Below are 16,483 nucleotides of genomic sequence, written 5' to 3'. Positions count from 1 at the left end.
ACATGTTGCAAAATATTTTGATTTTGGTGTTTCTTTGGAAAAGCCGAAAAGTGAGTGTGATTCTCATTCATATGAGAATACTAGACACTTAAAGAGTTCGGTTTTTCGCTAAAAAGGCATCATTTCAAAAACTGAGAAGCCAATTGATAATTCCCTTCGCCGGGATGAAATCATGATATTGGTAGCGATCAGTAAAATTTTGCAACACTGTCAGTTCGTTTTGAAAAACATTACTCTCTGTAATAGAGGGTAATAAATGAAGTTGAGCCAATGGGGGAATACTCCACTCAAACAATCGAAAAAAAAACAAATTAATAACCTTTTTTAACATATAAAAATTAGTTGTTTTCTTTATTTTATATATAAAAAGTTTTTACAAAAGATAATATACAAATATTTCAACTTTTAGTTTAGCATAAAATTTGCTATAAAAAATGTGTATAAAAGTATAAAAACTTTGTATAAAAATTTACATTTTGCTTATAACTAGAATTATTACATAAATTATTGTCTAAAATACTAATTAAAAAATATTTATATATAGAAAAATAACACACATACAAATAGATACATTTAAAAAATTTGGCAAAACATTTGAGCATTACATATATAATTGCTGTTATATATTTTTTATATATTGTATAAAAATATCATTAGTATATTGTTAGTAGTTTTTTTGTTTATATAAGGCGCCTTTGTGGTTATGTTAAAGCCCCTTTGGGACTTTTAGATTTATTTGTTATTATTATTTTTTTAATATAAGACACTGGTATTTCTTGTAGGCTTTGTTTGGCGATTTTTTTTAGAGTAAAAAAACAGAAGCTAAAAAATGTGGGGTGGGCTGTGGGCAAGTCAAATAGTAACATTGGAGGAAAAATATATTTAAGTTGCAATTGAAACTATGCTATAACATTTTAACGACATATTTCATTCTAAAACTTTTTAGAAAGTGGAATTCTGTAACCCATTTTTGGAGTTACCGACAAAAAAAATTGGTAAAATTAAAATGATTATAACTTGCCGATTTTTGTCGGTACCTCCAAAAATGAGTTAAAAATTCCACTATTGTTCCAAAACCTTTCAAGTTAATTTTTTTTACACAAATCGATTTTCGTTTAAAATGCTACAGAATATGCGTAAAAGATATTTTTAAAATTTCAAATAAATATTTGACAAATTTTCTGTATCTGCGAAATACAAAACAACTTAAAGCTATGCTCATATAATTTCATAACAATAAAACTTAAAAATTATACATATATTATTAAAAATGTTTTTAAATACAATTTCATTGTCAAGTTTTTCGTATAGAAATGTTTTCTTTTACAAGATTTACATTTTTACATATAAAAAGCTAAATTAAAATGTTTTTAAAAAATAAAAGTAAAAGTGAAAAAAAAAGATTTGGCATTAAATAATCATCTCCTTTGGGGATGATTGTTATACAAAATCCACATAAATATTGAAATTGTGAATAGTAAAGATATACTAACTAAGATATAGGGAAACTACACAATTTAGCCTTTATAGAGGTACCTCACATCAAAGAAGAGGAAGATAGCCAGCAAAGGACATTCGTTTTTTTTTTTTTTTTTTTGTCGGAGATAAAGTTTTTCTATAACTTTGTTTATCGACAATTTGTTGTCTCAATTTTCCTGTTTCTTCTGCGTTCTCAATGTTGCAGTCGCCTAAAATCCTATTGAGTATATAATAGATAACAAGGTGCAACGTGTAAAATAACTCGTATAATAAACTATATAAATATAGCCTTCAGCACGTCTATAAAAAAGCTTCAGGTCATGTAAAAAGACTTCCTTCAGCTCTCCTATAAAGATTCCCTTCAGATCGTCTATAAAAACGCCCATCAGTTCGTGTTTTAAAAGTGCTCTTTTAGTAGAATAACAACATCTACAAACGGATTTGTAACCCCTAAAAAATTTCAAGCTTTACGAGATGATAGAAAGATTTTTGATGTATTAATGATGTATTATCGAAGAAGAAAAAAATAATTTTAGCCAAGGTTCCATAAAAACGATGTGACTGACCTTCATTACACCTTTAGAATCAAGACTTCTGGAAGAGGCTACTATTTACATTATGAGGTCCACATTAGTAAAATTTACCATTAAACAAGTTTAAAAGGTATTAGAAAACCTGTAGATTTCTATGGGTCTGAGAATATATTTAAGCACGAATTGCTTTCATTATACTTTTAGAATGAAGTCTTCTGGAACAGGTTACCATTATATCCATATTATCACATTGAACATGTTAGAAAGGAAAGTGTGTACAGGTTTTCAAGGGTTCACAGAATATTTTGAAATTAAAGCTGTAATCAAAGCCCAGATATTTAATTTAAATCTGTTTCTAATTTAAAATCCTCTGACTTAATAAAAATAATCTAAAAAGACTCTTCTCAGCCTTCAGCACGTCTTTAGATTCAAGACCTTTGGAAGAGGCTTCCACTTGCCTAATGCTGTCCACATTTCTAAAAGGTGACTTTATATTAAAATTTAACACTGAACAACTTACAAAGGTAAGTATCAAAAGCTTTTCTAGCGATCTTAGCATATTTTAAAGTGTAAACTATAATTCAAAGCCAAGCGATTCCAAGTAGTTTCTACTTTAAAATCCTTTGGTTTAATAATAATCATTAATCACATAGCGCGACATATAGACATTGAATATTGGGAAAGGTAAATTTGTTTTCAAGTGATGTTAAAGACAGGTTTAACACATTGAAAAATTTAAAAGATTAACAAGAAAAGACATTAAATAAAAAACATACATTTTTAATTGAAACAAACACAATTAAAAGTAAATTTTTAAACAAAAAACGCAATCGTTTTAGAGAAATAGTCTACAAAATAACTTGAACTATTGAAAATTTGAAAATTCACATAAATACAATACAATGGAAAAGCTTTGCAAATTTACAATGTTGTGGAAAAGACAACCATTGGTAAGTGTAGTATCATATCATTCACGTAAGGAATTGCCTAGAAAGTATGTCTGCTACGGATGTTAAAGGTAGTTGCACTGGTGACATAACGGGAAGGTTAGTTCCCGCATGAGATGAAGAAGAAATCAACATAAATTCTGAACTTTGCGTTGTTATAGCCGATCTGAATTTTTCCTTGTAGTTTTCCATATAATTAGACAATTGGAGGATATCCAATAATTACATTGACGTGGTCAGTGTAGCAGAATTAATAACAATGCCCACGTTAGAAAGAGATATGAAGAGCCCCATGATGGTGTATCACAGAAAAAAATTTTCCATATAATTAGACAATTGGAGGATATCCAATAATTACATTGACGTGGTCAGTGTAGCAGAATTAATAACAATGCCCACGTTAGAAAGAGATATGAAGAGCCCCATGATGGTGTATCACAGAAAATCTAGAATGAAGGTAATATCCCGAGGCATGGTATGAACTTTCTGGGTTTGGCTTTGCGTACAAAATTTCGACCCTGGCTAAGTCCAGTTTATGGGGCTCTTCTCAGATCCATCATAAATATTCACACCTGAAGACTGTCCCAATTTGATTAAGCAGAAAACTATACTTTCAGTCGGTTTTGTCTACAGCCAAGCGTAGTGAACAGATTCGATACAGTGAAAGAGTGAAGATGATATCTTAGAGCATCGAATTCAGCTTCGAAATTGTGTCGCGGCTCATCAACGACATCATATCCATACAAATTGTGCGACTAAGACTCTTAAGGTAAGGTCACATTAGGCAAATATTTGCTCCAGCGAACGGCAATGTGCGCTTTTATGCAAGTGAGCATAAATTTAAATACATTATTTACGCATACACTGCCGGTCGCTGGGGCAAATATTTGCCTAATGTGACCTTACCTGTAGACCCAAAATGAGGACATTTGTTTAAAGGAATGTATATATAAACTCTCTGGTCTGAACTTTCCACTTTATTACGGGGAAATCCATACTTTCAGAGATGTTAACCCTTTCTTCGAATCATTTGAAGCATGTTTAAAGGTACTTTTAGAGCTGGTCTTTCGTTATATTAAATCGCTTCTGACTTATGCTAGGGACTTCACAATTGGTGGCACCTGCTGAGCTGATCAAAAAGCAATATAGACTTCTACCACACATTTTTGAAATGCCTTTTTTCGAAGAATATTTTAGCTGTCCGTTGTAGAATATCCTACAACCAAACCGAAGGACTTCCGTTTTATTTTGACTTCTCAAAAACAACATTCTGTAAATGCAACCCCAGGCTTTAAACGCATTTTTGGGGGGATATAGGAAAGATAAATTTTACAATGTCTAACACTTGGACCTTATCTGCGAAATTATGGTATTTCCACAAAGACTACCTGCTCCATAAAACCTAAGATCATCCTAGAATAGACCTTAAACCCAAACATGTTAAATGTTTGTGGATAATTTTCCCGAAGAAATTAAATAATATTTTAGCTCTTCCTTGAATTTGATCTAAAGTGCAAAAATATTGCGAAATATTGGGAGGACCATGAATTATCAATTTTTATTGCCTGCCGAAGAGCTTTTAGAGCATTCGAGTTATTATCTCAGAAAGTATGGAAATATAAAGAAAAAATATTCCAAAACTCTGTGAGGTCAGCCCTAAAAATTCATTTAAGCGAAATGTTTAACCTTTTTGGGAGAATCGGTATATATAGTGTAGAATCGGCAGCCTTCTAAGAAATGCTGACAGGCATTATGAAATCGATTTTCGATCGAGTAGGTCAAAAACCACAAGGAGAAGTGACCTTAAACTCGATTTACTTTTCTGGAACTTTACCTAAGTGTGGAAGCCTTTATCTCATAAAGCATAATCTTCCTTTAGTAAATGATAATTTCTCTGTAACAGGGACAAAAAGGACTACCTGCGCAAAAAAAATGTAAACGGTATGAGGTGAAGGTGAGCTTTATAGTACTCGATTCAATAAGTATTTAGAAAAAAATGACTGTTCTTGGTGGCTTCTGTAGGTCTTTCCCGTGAAAATAGTTATACATTTGTAATAAGGACTAGCTGTGGTAAAAAATCAAAGCTACATAAAAAAGCCTTTAAACTGCATTAATGTTTGGAATATTATACATACTGCACAAAATTTAGACAAAATTTGAAAAAATCTCTTAAAATGAATTTAAGCGAAATATGCTGGTTCTTTATGAGGAACCAAAAATATTTGAGATTGTAAACAGTTAAAACCAAATCGTTTACACCGTTCGAAAAAGCCCACAAATGCCTTAAAGCGAAGTATGTTAAAAAGAAATGTCCCGATATAGCCCATCTTTGAACTTAAAGTAAGCGATTTTTCTAGAATTTTCCTTTCAATTTCATGGCTAAAACTTCTCCAAATTGTCTAACATTATTTGATTTTGTCTTAACATACATATGGCCTCAACATACCAGGAACGCACAGGAACACAATTTCTAGGGCGGCCCAGTGGTCAAAACTTTAACTTTTGTGGGTAAAATGTCTAAAAAATTACCATAGGGGCCGGCTTTCCTGTCTACGTCGATAGTGGGATTTGAGGATTTTGATTCAACATGGATAAAATTATAATGAATGTTCAAAAAGGCCTGGAGGCTTGATTCTCCATGTCGATGCGGAAAAAAACCAAAACTTAGTATAGATTTACTTTTGGTCATTTTCCTTGGGGTTTTGAGAGGTGAAGGATTCCCATATAATTCGCCTCCTGCCCAAATAAACTGACAATTGTCGTAAAGACAAATTGCCTTATGCAAATCTGGACATGCAACAGACAAGAATATAAAAACAAAAGAGAAACTACCAAACATTATTTTAGTAATATCATTTTCTTCGTTTTATGTTTCAATGTAAATTACAAAATAAAGATCACAAAGGTGTTTGGTAGTTTTTAATCTGTTTTCATTTTCTTGCAGACGTTGTTAATCTAAAAATTTAAAAAAAGTGGCCCATTAATGATTTTTTGCTTTTTTTAGTGTCAACAACGTTTAAATTTAAAATTTGTGAAGCCCATTTTATAATTTCCCTTCTTCTTTAATGGGTTTCCAACAATATAACCTTTAAGGGCTATATTAAGAGCTACGCCTTCTGTGTGACCTGTTAAATTTGCCTTGTGTGGCGCTAACATAAATGTTTAACTGAATTGAAACCCCTTTTTGGTAACTTCCCCTCATATTTTAATCCCGACATCCTTTGCAAATGTCTATCAAATTCCCTTAATTTCGCCTCAATTATCCACCTGACTATTATTGTTATTTTCCTTCTGGCGATATTTCGTCGAATACTTATAAAAATCTGACATTTCAAATGGTTTGGTAACCTCTTTGTAGGGTTGGAAGGTAGCTGGCTGTACAACTGTAACATTTTTGGGCGATTCTACACGTATATCTGGCGAAAGGGCAGAAGCTGAAGATCCCGCAACACCACTTAGCAAACCTGTGGTAGGTGATGCCGAGGTGTGTAATGTACCGGCTGCTGTGGCATTAATGTAAAGTGGTGGCCTGGCTGGTGGTTTATTTGTATTAACACCACCACCACCTGTAGAAACGGGCAAAAATTTGTAGGCAATTGGAGTTTGAGGTGATACAATTTCTATATTATAGGCTTGTGATATTGAGGGTGTTGTGTTGACGGGTGTTTGTCCCGTTGCAGCTGCATCCATTTGATTAAGATATGATGTGGATTGACTTAATTTTGCAGCTTGTGCTGAGTGGGCCAAGGGAGAATGGGATGCTGCCGCCGACATGGAGTAGTGTCTTGAGGTATTTAAAGAATGTGAAGAAAGTTTAGAACGTTGATGAGAAGTGTTGCTGTTTGCATTGTGATCCGTGGAGTAATTGTCTTCATTGTGATTGGGGTGATTATGTGCGGTTTGCCTTATCACTGGTCCATCGAGTGATGACTCCAACCATTGTTTGGGTTTGTTTTTCTTTTGAGTTTCGGTAGAATATCCTGAATTTATGGAAATATCATCCAGGGGCTTAAATGGTTTAACTTGGGTAACATGGGGAGGATGTTGTTGATTGGAAGTGGATCCCGCTGCTGGTGGTGGTGGTTGTAGGGAGCTATTGTAATATTGATTATTATTCAACATATCACTGGAGTAGGATTTTATATCCGAAGAACTTGTGGCCGATGGCTGATGGGGAGGTAAATTGGTTTGTGATTTCCATCGCGTTTGCTGCTGTTGTTGCTGAGCCTGTGATATGGGTACTGTCATATAATCTATTGTCTCCATGGAAACATATGACGGTGCCAATGATATGGCATCTATGGAGGGGGTATTTACACGATTGGAGAGGTTTGTTTGGGAAGTTAAACGTTTGTCTCGTGCGGGATTTCCCATTAGCTGTTGATGGTGTTGTGGTGAATTCATGGGCGATATATATTCCTTAATATTTTGACTGGACTTAATGAATCCCCCACCATCATTCTGTGACACATGATGTGTGGTGGGTGATAGATAATATTTATCACATTGCACTATAATGGGTTGTTGCTGCTGGGCCTGCCTATGTAAGGTGGCCACATTATTGGAATTCAAAGAATACAAAGAAATGTTGTCCATGTGTGAGGCGGTTGCACCATGACCAGGGGGTGTTAGCAGTAATTGTTGTTGATTATAATTGACATTTGAGGAGCTCGGGGAGCTTTGTGTGTTGTACTGCATGTGATGTTGTTGTTGTGCGTGATTTGGTGATTGTTGTTGGGCCTGTTGGGCATGGTGATGTTGCTGTGCCTGGGCTTGAGCTTGAGGAAGTTGATTAGATTTAATATAGCGACCATATTGTTGCTGTTGTTGATGTAACTGCTGTTGCATTGACTTTTGTTGCTGTTGGGCAACTTGTTGATGATGTTGTTGTTGCTGCTGCTGCTGCTGCGCCCCACTTGATGACGATGATGTTGATGGTTGATTACTGGTTGGCTGCAGGGTGGTATAATAAAATTTCTGTGTGGCATATTGTAAATGTGGCATCAACACCTGATGATGTTCAATGTGTTGTTTGAACAAATGCTGTTGGGGATGATGATAGTGTTGTTTGTACAAATTATGATGTTGTATTAGTTGTTGTTCCATTTGATGTTGCTGCCGTATCATTTGTAAATTAGTTGCCGATTGTTGTGTGGTACCTGCCACTGTGGCTGAACGTTTCTTCAATGCCGACTTGGCATTGTATTGCTGCTGGGCCTGTTGGGCTTGTTGCATTGTCATTGTTGCAGAACCTCCTCCACTGGCTCCCCTTGCTCCACCACCACCACTTGCTGCACCCTCCGAGTGTGTGGATAAGTTATCCTGATGTGGATAATTGTCATATTCAGAGGAGCGATTCGATATTTCCGATTGCCTGCGATGTAAAACATTGTGATGTTGTTGATTTTCTTTGGCCGTTAAGGGTTTACGTCTGAGTATGGCTTCGTCACCACCTCCACCAATGCTACTACTACCTCCTGTGATTGTTGACTCTGTTGTTGCCTGCTCCTGTTTATACTGCAGATTCAAACTTTGTATGAAGTCATTGAAATTCATATATTCAAAATTGCCATTTAGAATTTCTGACTCTTGTTTTTGTAACTGCTGCAGTAGCCAATTTTTCTCATTTAACAATTTTTCCAATTCCAATTTTCTTTGTTGCAGATTTTCCTTTTTCGCCTTGGCTTCATTGGGTGGCAGTGTTTTGGAGGTGGAGGTGGACGACGCATTGGCGGCACTTGCTCCATTGTTTGTGTTGTTATTATTATTGTTGGTCTGTGAAGTTGTCGGCTGCTGGGACTGAGACTGCTGTGTACTACGCGTTGTTGAACTGGCATTGTCGTCATCATCATTTACCAAACTACTAGCCATATTTTTAGACTTTCTATTTGCACTCTTGTGTTTGGAATCTAACGAATCTGTATGATTTTGGGTTTTCAATTTCAAATGCATTGAAGTTGGAGAAGGTGGTCCTGGTAAGAAAGTCTGTGAGATGTGTGTGTTTTGGTGGTTGGTAGGGAAATGATTTATCAAATCATGGCAGAAGACAACAACATCAATGACAACGTTAAAAACAACATCAACACCAATGAATTTATGTTATGACACCCCTTAGTCCAGGTCATTGTCCTTATAATCCTTGCACCAACAACCCAACAATTCATCTAACCTTCATTTGGCCCCCTGCTTTCTTATTCTTTCTTTATCGTTACCCTAGAAATAGAACAATGAAAGCATTAAAGCTTGAATGTTTTGAAATTGAGCGTTTAAATGTTAAAATTTGTGTGGTTAGTTAGGAAGAAGAACATGCAAATGAAAAGTGAAAGGGACCCTTTTACCATTTTTCATATGAAACTAACACCATAATTAAACTTAGGTAAATAAGAGGATAATGAACTTGCCAAAACAAACGCGTATACACAGCAGTCTTAAAATTATTTATAAACACAAACTTACACTACTATTTGGAACAGGTACATAAAACTAATGTGCAAAATTATATAAGAAGTCCCCCCTGTCCCGTCTGGGATGTTTGTGGAACAATTATTATTATAATAAATTAAAACTAAATTGTTAAGATGGGGATGGATTCCTTTTATCCATCTTGTCTCAAAAAATGCAATAATTAAGGCGATTTTTGTATAGAAACAACCCAAGTTGGAACTCCTGAGGTGAAAAGTCCTCACATATCTCTCCTACAAACTGATAATTGCTCCAAGTGAAATTGCCTAATGTAAATCGAATCTAATAACATTTTTGTACCCCTCTGTAAAATATACGTTGGTTCCAGGATAACAATGCAGTAATGTAATGGGAAATGAATAAAGAGATGAACTTGCTCGGGGTGGCTCAATCAATTTACCAATACATCGGCAAACTTCCTAAGGTCTTAAATGAAAAGGCGCACCGCAGATGGCTTATGGAACATGCATGGAGGATATCCAAGACAATATGTCCTACAATCTCCTAACGTAGGTTCATATTCTTACCCTTAGTCGATAAATCATAGGTGGGAATCACTGTGGCATTCATTACTACATAGTCACCATAGGGTGGTGTCGGTGAGATGCAACGGATGCCGTGAGTGTGTACATTTCAGTAATCGTTCATGCCAGACCTTCCTGAGACAGTATAACGATAGGGATTATGTTGCTTCGTGCTGCGTCAACCTGATCCCCAGTGAGTCGTCGTTATCGGATTATGAAACTCCTCCACAATCTCCCCAACAGCAGTACCAGCCGCAATGTGACATTCCTGCAGTTTAACTACGATGGTCTTTGTATAGAGACCTATCAGTAGAGACCTATCTCGCTTGAGCTCGACTCTACTTAGAGTGTATGAGGGTCGAGATAAAGTGTGGAACCACCAAGATAGAAATGCTAAATGTTTATATCCCACAGTTGTGTCTAGCGTTATTCACCTAACATGAGGTCATATTTGGAAGCTGATAACCGGCTGATCTTAAGACATTTCCATGCGCATCATGAATTATGGCATTCAACCCTAGGGAATGACTAAAGAGGCATTGCGCTGGCTGAGCACGAATGACGTGACATGGCAACCCGTCATATTCCACAGGTTGGACCATCTCCCTATCCTCATTTCCATCAATATACTAACCGACTTCTTAACCTCTGAACGCCGTACTTTCCTTAAGCATGGCCAATTGCAAGGATTCAGAGAATTCACCAACCAACGCTTGTCTTATGTTCGGGTAGGAGAGAGCCGAGTCATAAGCTGCAGCCTCACGCCAAATCCCTGTTGGTCGAATACTGAAAGTGAGACCAAATAACCCAGCAGAGGCAACTGAATGAATTAGCAAATGAGCACCGTCGTGAACCCAGATTCAAGGAGCTGGCACTGGAAGTGTACAGATTGGTAGGTGAGCATAAGCGAAACAAGTGTCTAAACCATCTGAAGAGTTGCAACATTGGAGCTCTCGAGAAGGGACTTGGACTTCAGTCCCGTTTGGCGGCGTTACGCTGACTGATCCTGACTGAAAAGGTTTTCGAGTTATTTTAATCGACAGTTTCTTAAGGACAACAGGAGTGACAAGGTGATCGCATCTGCGACAAGCTGAGAAGTACGAATAAAGTCCTCAAGTCCTTAGCCAGCAACACTTGGGGTGCAGATAAAGAAACCTTGTTGAGCACACATAACGCAATGGTTCGGGCTGTGGTAAGCTATGCGGCGCTAGTGTGGTTCGCGAATATAAATGCAATGCGATGAAAAAATATTCAAACCTGTCAGAATGGCGCCCTGAGAACTGCAACAGGGTGCCTCTTCATATCTTCATTGGACCAGTACAGCAACACAATGCTGTACTTACTTGGGTGTTACCGTGAGAGCCAATCCAATCATAATATTGTGGATAGGACTCCCCCGCCAGACATGTCAGGATGGATCTTCATGATCTAGAACTTTGCCGAACAGCCATTTGTCGCTGGTTACGAAGTTTTTTCGGCAATTCACCCAGAGCCAGATGAAGCATAAAAACGATCTTACAAACATATCATATGCTGTTACAACAACAATAACAAAGGTAAACACTCCCTCACAATTAATACAACAACAACAACAACAAAGGTGTGTCTGGTTCAAAGAGAGTAGTTCAAATTCCATTAACTGTTTTCCTTTTTTATATTGAATATTGTTCTGGAGTAGTCTCAACTCAATCAAAACTTTTTTTTTTTAATAGGATTTTTTTTATATGATATAAGTTATATTTTAATACAATCAATTCTTAAACCTTGTATGTTTTGTTCTGAGTAGTTGAACATCCCTCCCACTCCTTGCTGGAGTAGTTTCAATTCATGCATTTAAATCAAAAGTTTTCTGTAAGGAGATGCAAATTTATATGTTTTTTTTACCCTTTATTATGATGAGTATTCTGTTTTGATTGGAGTAGTTTAACAGCCTTTCCTTATTAATTTTAAGCTACTATATTAAGTTATGAAATTTGTTATTTTAAACTCAAATGTAGTATACAGCCCTAAGGTTGAAAGACTGGGCATTATAAAATGGAAATAAATTGAAAATTGAAAGCAAGCGGAGGAAGGAAAACGTAGTAAAAACAAGTAAGAAAAGTCTATAGTCGGACGGAGCCGACCATGGGATACCCTATACCACTATCCCTGGACAATCGCTCTCCGGGTTATTATTTTACAAAATTGGTTAAAATTTTGTTTTTGGTCCATTTGAACATTTACGATCATCACCAAAAACTAATCATTTCTATTCTGGCCCGAACCCAACCTCCTTAAAAAATTCATTACAATCGGTCCATAATTGCGGCCTTAAGCTTGTTTATAATTTTTAATGGACGAACACACATCGCTAAATAGCTTTAACTCGTCGAGATATGAATTTTGGCATTCCAAATAAGGGGTCTGGGGCGAATATTTCGTGGTGTTACATAAACTTTTGGAGAGACAATATGTAGCATGGGATAAAAATGTGGTTCTCTACACAGAACCCATTATGTATTAGGCAGTAGGCCCGTTATCTAGCAAACACTTTATTGCAATTTACATCAGAGGAAAGGTCAGTAGTTTTTTTTCCATATGTAGGCTACTTTGCGAAATATATATGTCTTCAAGGAATTAAAATATCGACCAAAAATAAAATTTTTATATTTTTCATACAAAAGTAATGGTCCATTTCACCCGCTAAAGAATATCAGATCATCATTCAAAATTGTAGGCATCTTTTTCGACCTATACACTTAGCCGGTGCAAAATTTCGTGATTATTGATGTATAATTGCGACTTCTAGCGAGTTTATTATTACACTACAAACAAATAACGGAATATATTAGGCTGTAACTCTGTTATCTGATCATGCACACCAACATAATTGGCATCAATTGAAAGGTCAAGCGTTCCACTTTCAAGTATATCTCACTTGTCCGGAATGTCATTCCAGGAATTAAGATATAAGCTGTATATTAAAAATTTTCACAATTTTCACACAAAAGTTTTGGTCCATTTAACCCTCTAAATATTATCTCATCGCCATCTCAAATTGCAAGCTTCTCCTTTGTGATATACTCTTACCTTATTTAAAATTACGCGTTGATCGGACTATTATTGAGAGCTACATAGCCGCTAGAAAATTGGATAAATATTATGTTTTTGGTCCATTTCACGATCATCACCAATAAGAATAGGGATCTATTCTGATCTGAACCCGACCTCCATACAAAATTTCGTGACGATCGGTCCATAATTGCGGCCTGGAGCGTGTTTACAATTTATAATGGACAGACGGACGGACGGACGGACACACATCTCAAAATCGCTTTATCTCGTCGAGATATGAAGATTGGTATACCACATTGGGGGTCTCCGACGGTGTTACATGAATTTTTACCAAAACAAACTTATAATACCCTTTTCCACATTGTGGTATAGGGTATAATGAATGTCATCGTGGTGTAATGGCATCCGGCTTGCACGCTGACTTACGGGACTTACGCGAGCAGTGTTGTGCTGGGCGGGACACCCCCACCCATAAGCGAAGATGAAACCAGATCGACCTAGAGAAACCAAATCGACGCTATCCCAACTTCGGTCTGGAATCTCTAGGTTCAGTAGTTACTTCTCCCTCATTAAACCTGAGATATCAGAGATATCAGGCTAATCACTACACATCACACGACGCCTCTTCACATGTCCTGCAAATTCAACAAACCTGACAACGGAGTTACTATGGACATATCCAGCGACCCGGTTCCTAGGACTAGATGTGAGTAGGCATCTACTTTCAAAATTTCTTTCCATTATTTTTTTGGCATAATAGGGGAATACAAGTGCACACCCGATTTTTATGAAATTTTTACCACAGGTAGGTCTCGTCGTCCTGAACACAAAAATATATATACCACCTCTGGGAAGCCCATACTTCGCGAAAACTGTCCAATTTCAAAAAAATCGGGTGTGCGCTTGTATTCCCGTCTTGTTCCAGTTTTTCTTGTTGGGGTTACAGCAACAACCATGGTGAAAATACCACTCTATGTATTTTCGCAGGCAAATGGAATTTAAGACATCCCATTCGGATCGATCGATAAAAAGTAGGTCCCATATCATTGGACTAATATTAATCGAAGTGCACTCATTGATATAAGAGAAGTCTCCATTGTACCTTCTGGAATGATTGTGGGATGTTTATTAGAACCCTAAGGTAAGTGAACAGTCTGAGAAAACAGTATCTTTTGATAGGAAGATGAATCACTCTCCACAGTCAAAAACTGTCACTTCATCTACGTCCAACGCAGTCACTCTTGGCAAGAAAGCCAAGTAGAAATAATTTAGCACTAAAATAATTAACCCCGATTCCAAAAAACTAACCTCCAAAGCTCGTGATGACAAGCCAGCTCCAATGGTACCCAAGGAAGACCTTCGAGTGGCAATCAATGAAAATGCTGACTCAGATTGGAAAATCGGCGACAGTCATTGGTTACTGGTAGCTTTACTACCATCGTAACCCACCATTATTTTATTTTATTAGTGATTACTAAAAATGAGGTCTTACCCGGTAAATTCGAATTTAGAATTACTGCATTTTGTATGTTTCCGCCACAGAGGAAGTTTTGATTCGAAACAACCAGAGTTTACTCGGCCAACGACTGTCACCTCATTCTGAAACAACAGCAACAACAAGTAAATCAATTCATGTCCCTTTAGTCCCCAGACCCAACGATGTCTTAATGTGTTAACGTTTATGCAAATGTCATAGAGGGCCGTAAAAGTATGGTAAAACCATTATTAGTATTTTTTTGAGATATGGGCCTTCAAAGATCCGTAATCTTTGATTTTAACTCACTGGACTTAAGCCGTTTATTTTTCTGAAAGATGGCCTTCAAACAAATGTTTATCTTTTAGACACAAATGACAGGTTACAAATGAGATGACTTAAGACTCAATAAACATATGAACAATTTCCTAAAGTATTATATTCAATTTCCTGTTAGTGAAGAAGTTTGTGGATAGAAACATTTGAAACAATTTGGTGATCATCAATAACACTTCCTAGTTTCGTGTGCATGTGGTATAAACAAACCCAACCCCACACACGCTGTGCTATAAATAAAAGCACAAATGTTATGCTCTCACTTTATACAAAATCAAAATATTTTTCTTCGTTATAACTGTTGGAAATGTAAACAAAAAGACGGCCATCATACAAGCATTACCCAACACTGGCTGTGTAAGAAAATGCATAATCAATTAACCACGCCTACCAACACTGAATGCTATGTAAATTAATTAATCTATTTTCAATAAACTTATTAATATTATAATGAACAACAACAATAAAGCCAAACTTACCTTTTGTCTCCAATTAAACAATAGAATTTGATTTCAAAGACAGAAAAAAACAACAAGCTTGTCTTCGTTTTTGCGCGATGACACCAACTTTTAAAAATACACAAGTCTTTCAGGAAAACAACAACATCAAAGCTTCAATACTGATTCTTGAAGTCATTTCACACACTCGAATTGAATGCAGGCACAGGTAACGTTAAAAGCATGTAAAAACTGCAAATATTTAGGAAAATACGCTTTAAAATCATAAACTTTTTATTTAGAAACTTTAAATAATTTACCACTTTTTCTAATGATTGGTTTGTTGTTGCCTGATGTTTGGCTAATGATGAAGTTTGTTGGTGGTGTTTCAAAAAAGTAGAAAATTAAAATTTCTTTCTCACGCACACACACACACATTAATGAATTTTTTTCGACATGGATTTCTGACGAAAATTTAATAAGATTTCAATGAACTTTGTTAAATAAATCTTTTGGTCGTTTGCTTGTTTATGTTTTTACATTGTTTTTTCTTTATTTAAATAAAATAAATAAATGTCGAGAATAAGTCAAGCGAACTAACAAAAAACAATTATCAATTATCCCCGACCAAAACTAATGAACTAAGTTGAGAGAAATTTATTGCGGCGTCAAATTGAAAAATAGACCGACGCCGGCATGGTTGGCGTAGTTACAGGCCGTTGTTACACCAATTTTTGGGATGGGTTAGTGGGAAACGTAACGTGTGGCACAGTTGAGTTTTAGGAATACAGTAGTTTTGATTTTGCTGCCAATCGTTTTAGTGCGAATTTGATTTTCCTTCCAAAAAAGTAAAATATTTGCATTTTTGTCAAATTTTCAATGCAAATTACACTTTTAACTGCTAATCATCTAAGTGCGAATTTTATTTAACTACCAATAATATTTGGAAAAATTAACTCATTTTCACAGAGAAATATGTATTTACCAGCCAAAACTAAAAACAGTTCATGCGGCAGTTGCTAACTCATGCACAGGGTCTTTTGTACAGAAGAAAACTGTTTTATGTTGATCATTTGTAGACAACCTATGATATTATGGAAAAAAAAAATAGGTAGGCTTTTTTAGCCGTGGGAACTCTTTCTACGAACTTATAATAATAATTATTAATTATTCCACAAACATCCCAGAAGGGACAAGGGAGACTTCTTTCATATTACATCTGCGGGTTCAAGGCATA

The 16,483-nt window shown here is 36.0% G+C and overlaps 1 protein-coding gene across 1 annotated transcript; it reads right to left on the bottom strand.

The window, feature by feature from the left end:
• Positions 1-6,092: 6,092 nt before the first annotated feature.
• sstn (stepping stone) lies at positions 6,093-15,973 on the bottom strand. Its single transcript, XM_073981202.1, has 3 exons — positions 15,567-15,973; positions 15,289-15,498; positions 6,093-9,172 (listed from the first exon to the last, which is right to left on the bottom strand). The coding sequence occupies exon 3, from the start codon at positions 8,909-8,911 to the stop codon at positions 6,215-6,217; it is 2,697 nt and encodes an 898-aa protein (XP_073837303.1). The 5' UTR covers positions 8,912-9,172; positions 15,289-15,498; positions 15,567-15,973; the 3' UTR covers positions 6,093-6,214.
• Positions 15,974-16,483: the final 510 nt, after the last annotated feature.

Source organism: Musca autumnalis, unplaced genomic scaffold, assembly GCF_047663935.1.
Source record: "Musca autumnalis isolate F117 unplaced genomic scaffold, ASM4766393v1 scaffold_4, whole genome shotgun sequence".
Taxonomy (NCBI): domain Eukaryota; kingdom Metazoa; phylum Arthropoda; class Insecta; order Diptera; family Muscidae; genus Musca; species Musca autumnalis.
This window is presented reverse-complemented; position numbering and strand designations above follow the sequence as displayed.